General features: G+C 57.2%; 2 protein-coding genes across 2 annotated transcripts in view; one reads left to right on the top strand and one right to left on the bottom strand.

Annotated features, from left to right (window-relative positions):
* The window catches only part of MRPL34 (mitochondrial ribosomal protein L34), a 4270-nt gene extending 3051 nt beyond the window's left edge, over positions 1–1219 (bottom strand). The window contains exon 1 of the mRNA XM_037728763.1: positions 710–1219. The gene's annotated coding sequence lies outside the window, so the exon portion shown is untranslated. The remainder of the gene's footprint in view (positions 1–709) is intronic.
* Positions 1220–1499: 280 nt separating this feature from the next.
* ABHD8 (abhydrolase domain containing 8) overlaps positions 1500–4436 on the top strand; it is a 10230-nt gene continuing 7293 nt past the window's right edge. Inside the window, exons 1-2 of the mRNA XM_017501239.1 lie at positions 1500–1725; positions 3303–4071. Coding sequence (XP_017356728.1) covers positions 3311–4071 — 761 coding nt within the window. The 5' untranslated portion in view covers positions 1500–1725; positions 3303–3310. The remainder of the gene's footprint in view (positions 1726–3302; positions 4072–4436) is intronic.

Raw genomic sequence — 4436 nt, 5'->3', positions numbered from 1 at the left:
GTGGGGACCTGGGGAAAGATGGCATGGGGAGAAATGCCAGATATAGGTGAAGGAGAGGAAGGCAGCAAATCACACTGCCACGTGTGTACCTATGCAACAATTTTGCATGTTCTTCACATGTACCCCAAAACCTAAAATGCAATTTAAAAAAAGAAAGAAAAAGTCAAAATCCCCAAATTATGATATAAATACAATTCCAATTAAAATTTCAGTAAGATTTGTTTTCTTGGAAAAAAAAAAAAAATAGTCCTCTTCTCTCAACCCCTGTCCATTCTTCTGGCCCAACTGCCTTCCCTTAACTCTCCCTCAAGTTCAGGCGCTCCCCAAGGGCCAGGTCTGGGGCTGTATCTCTACAAGTGCCAGCTTGTGGTTCATACAGAGAGGTGTTTGCTAAATGAATAAACGGTATAGTCTCCCAGAAGTGCCCTGCGTGGGCAAGAGTGGGTGGCTGGACCGAATCCAGCCCTAGCAGCAAATTCCAGAGGATGGGAGTGGCCGAGCAGCAAGGAGCATTTAACCCTTCATCCTCCAAAGACCATCCTACCTGCAGCATCATTTAGCAAAACATCACCACCACAATAATGCCCATAATATATGAGGACTTGTTATATGCATAACACTTAGATGAGTACTTTGCCTGAATAGCAGACTTATCAGAGGATTAATTTCATAGAGAAATAAACAGGCTCAGGAAAGTGAAGTGACTTGCCCAAGGTCACACATCAGCAAAGGGCAGAGGCTGGGTTTAAGAGATGGGCTTTCCTAGGGCTCTCCTACCGTGGCCCCGCCAGGACCGCAAAACTAAAATGCCTGCCTCTGGCTCTCAGCCCTCCTCAGAACCATGGCAGCCATAAGTTCAATCTGCTGATTATGAAATTCAAACTCTCTAATTACTCTAGCACCAAGACTTCCCTTGAAAGCTTTAGAGAAGCCCGTCGTGATGGCTCACGCCTGTAATCCCAGCACATTGGGAGGCCGAGGCTAGCGGATTGCTTGAGGCCCGGAGTTTGAGACCTCCTCCCTACCAAAAATCAAGGGGTGGGGAAGGTTAGTGAATAATGGTTCCCAGGTGTTGGAATCACACAGCCTTGGGTTCAAGTCCCAGCTTTGTCCCTTGCTTGATTTATGCTCTTTTGCCCCTTATGAGCCTCAGTTTCACCACCGGAGATTGGAAAAAGATCTTGGAGTCTTCTCCTAGAATGGAAAGGTCAATATAGAGAGAGGAGCATGGGGGCATCGTTTGGAGAGGAACAGGGCTTGGGAGACCCATTTGCAGAGAAAGGGCCCTGGCCATGCACTCCCAGGCGTCGGGCAGACTCCAGACTGCAAACCTCTTCTCCACCTAGAGCCAGGCCCAATCCCTCCCCCCACCCCGGTGAGACCCCAAAAGGGGCGGGGCTGTTACTCCCAGAGCCCGCCTCCACTCCAGAACTGCCGCCTCTGATTGGGCGCCTAACTAGGCCAGGTCAGTCCGCAGCTGGGATAGGCCGAGGCGCCCGCTCGTCGGCTCGCGGCTCCGCCTACTCGGGGGGAGGAACTTAAAGGGCCGGTTCTTTCCGCGGCCGCGGGATGCCCCTGCGCTGACCGCCAGGGGCTGGTGCCCGCCCACGTAGATTCACCCGGCCTGACACCGCGCCACCATGTAAACGGCGCCAGCAGAAGGACGCTGGCTTCTCCGCCCGGGACCTCCTCCGCCCCGACCCGGGCCCCACGGCCCTCGATGAGGTGAGCGGGGAGCGGGCCCCAAAAGGAGAGATCGAAGCCCCGGGGCCTCCACTTCGGAGGAGTGGTGTCCACCAACCCCGCGTTTGGGCTCTTAGGAAGCCACGGAGCCCAGTGGGCTGGACCCCGCCGCAGGGATGACGAACACCTGGAAGGCGGGGGCCGGGCGCGGGGAAGCGGGGCTGGGGTGGCGCCTGTGCGTTGCCCTCCGCAATCCGGGATTAGGGCCCCACTCGAAGTGGGGGGCACAGCCTGCTTCCACTCCAGTATTCCTGGGTCCACTGCGGTCTCAGTCTCGGCGGTGCGTTACCGTAGCGGCGCCCAACCTGGGTTGGGGAGCAGGAAGGCAGTTGGCCCCATCTCCAGGCCCTAGACACCTAGACAATGGGGGTGCATTGCTTGGGTATCCCCCCTTAGGTTATGTAACGGCCCGTGGTTGCCATGGACACGGGGGCGGGGGTGGCCCAAGGAGTGGGATGGAGGCTCGGAGGCCCCCAGCCAGGGCCTTGCCTCCCCTGTCTGCCGGGGACTTGTGTGGCAGATCCCCAGCACCCAGGGTACGGAGGAGGGGGTTCAGAGTCTAGCTTCCTCTCAGAGTGTCTGGGCCTCAGCTTGGCCCTCTGTGAAACAGACCGCGGCACACCCCGGTCTAGGTAAGGGAGCTAAGCAAGGCTTTCGGTGGCTCAGTCCCCAGCCCCCTCCCCCAAGGCCTCACCTTTCTGGATCAAATTCAGAGCCAGGAGTCTCACTGAGGGCTCACCAAAGATTTGCACATTTAAGACGCCTTAGGAAGCACTCGGATACGATACGTGAGTTAGTGAGTGCATACCTGAATGAGTTAGTAAGTTAGTGCACACCTGAATGACTGAGTTAGCTCATACCTCAATGAATGAGTTAGGAGGCCATAAATGGTATAAACTCCAGGTGGTGGGGAGGGGGTGTCTCCAGGGCTGGGCCACATCTGCCACAATGTCCCCTTCTTTAAGGATCGACCCCACCAGACCCCACCTTCCCTGTGGACACCCTACCGGGTAAGCCATAGCCAAGTCTTTCTCTCTGAGGATAGACTAAGGTGGCCCAGGAGGGTGTCTGACAACCATGAAGGCACTGCCCAGAAAAGCATCTTAGTGCTCAGTGGCTCACAGCTGTAATCCTAGCATTTTGGGAGGCCAAGGTGGGTGGATCACCTGAGGTCAGGAGATCGAGACCAGCCTGGCCATCATTGTGAAACCCAATCTCTACTAAAAATACAAAAATTACCTGGGCATGGTGGCTCACACCCGTAGTCCCAACTACTCAGGAGGCTGAGACAGAAGAATCACTTGAACCTGGGAGGTGGAGGCTGCAGTAAGCCGAGATCGTGCCACTGCACTCCAGCCTGGATGACAAAGCCAGCCTGTCTCAAAACACACACACACACACTCAAACAAAAACAAAAGCAAAAAATCGTGGCTCACTTGCTCTTGCACTCCCCAAACTGGAGTCTGGAAGGGTTCCCCCAAGGCTCAGAGAGTGGGTGCTGCAGGGTGGAGGGTTCTTATTGAGGCAGCACCTGAGCTGGCTGCTGTCCCCACTCACAGGACACAGCATGCTGACCGGGGTGACCGACGGTATCTTCTGTTGCCTGCTGGGCACGCCCCCCAACGCGGTGGGGCCCCTGGAGAGCGTCGAGTCCAGCGATGGCTACACCTTTGTAGAGGTCAAGCCTGGCCGCGTGCTGCGGGTGAAGCATGCAGGACCCGCCCCGACCGCTGCCCCACCTCCGCTATCATCCGCGTCCTCGGATGCCGCCCAGGGGGACCTCTCCGGCTTGGTCCGCTGTCAGCGCCGCATCACCGTGTACCGCAATGGGCGGTTGTTGGTGGAAAACCTGGGCCGAGCCCCTCGAGCCGACCTCCTGAACGGGCAGAATGGCTCCGGGGAGCCGCCGGCCGCCCTGGAAGTGGAGCTGGCCGACCCGGCGGGCAGCGATGGCCGCTCGGGCCCCGGCAGTGCTGGCAGCGGCAGCGGCAGTGGTAATGGTGGGCGGCGGCGGCGAGCCCGGCGCCCCAAGAGGACCATCCATATTGACTGTGAGAAGCGCATCACTAGCTGCAAAGGCGCCCAGGCCGACGTGGTGCTCTTTTTCATCCATGGTGTCGGCGGCTCCCTGGCCATCTGGAAGGAGCAGCTGGACTTCTTTGTACGCCTAGGCTATGAGGTGGTGGCTCCTGACCTGGCCGGCCACGGGGCCAGCTCTGCGCCCCAGGTGGCCGCAGCGTATACCTTCTACGCGCTGGCTGAGGACATGCGAGCGATCTTCAAGCGCTATGCCAAGAAGCGAAATGTGCTCATTGGCCATTCCTATGGGTAAGCGAACCCTGGCATGTGGGTTGGGGGTGAGGGATGGGAGTCAGAAGAGACTGTCACAGAATAGCGAGTTTTCAGGCCAGGTGCTGTGGCTGACGCTCACGCCTGTAATCCCAGCATTTTGGGAGGCCAAGGCGGGAGGATATTTTCAGGGAAGGACTTTGAGACCAGCCTGGGCAACGTAGGGAGACCCCTGCTCTACAAAAAGTACAAAAAGTAGTTAGGTGAAGAGGCACAGGCATCTAGTTCCAGCTACTTGAGGGGCTGAGGCAGAAGATTACTTCAGCCCAGTAGGTTGAGGCTTCAGCAAACTGTGATCACACCACTGCACTCCAGCCTGGACAATATGGCAAGACCCTGTCTCT

The sequence above is a fragment of the Cebus imitator genome, unplaced genomic scaffold, assembly GCF_001604975.1.
Source record: "Cebus imitator isolate Cc_AM_T3 unplaced genomic scaffold, Cebus_imitator-1.0 Scaffold280, whole genome shotgun sequence".
In the NCBI taxonomy this organism is placed as follows: Eukaryota; Metazoa; Chordata; class Mammalia; order Primates; family Cebidae; genus Cebus; species Cebus imitator.
This window is presented reverse-complemented; position numbering and strand designations above follow the sequence as displayed.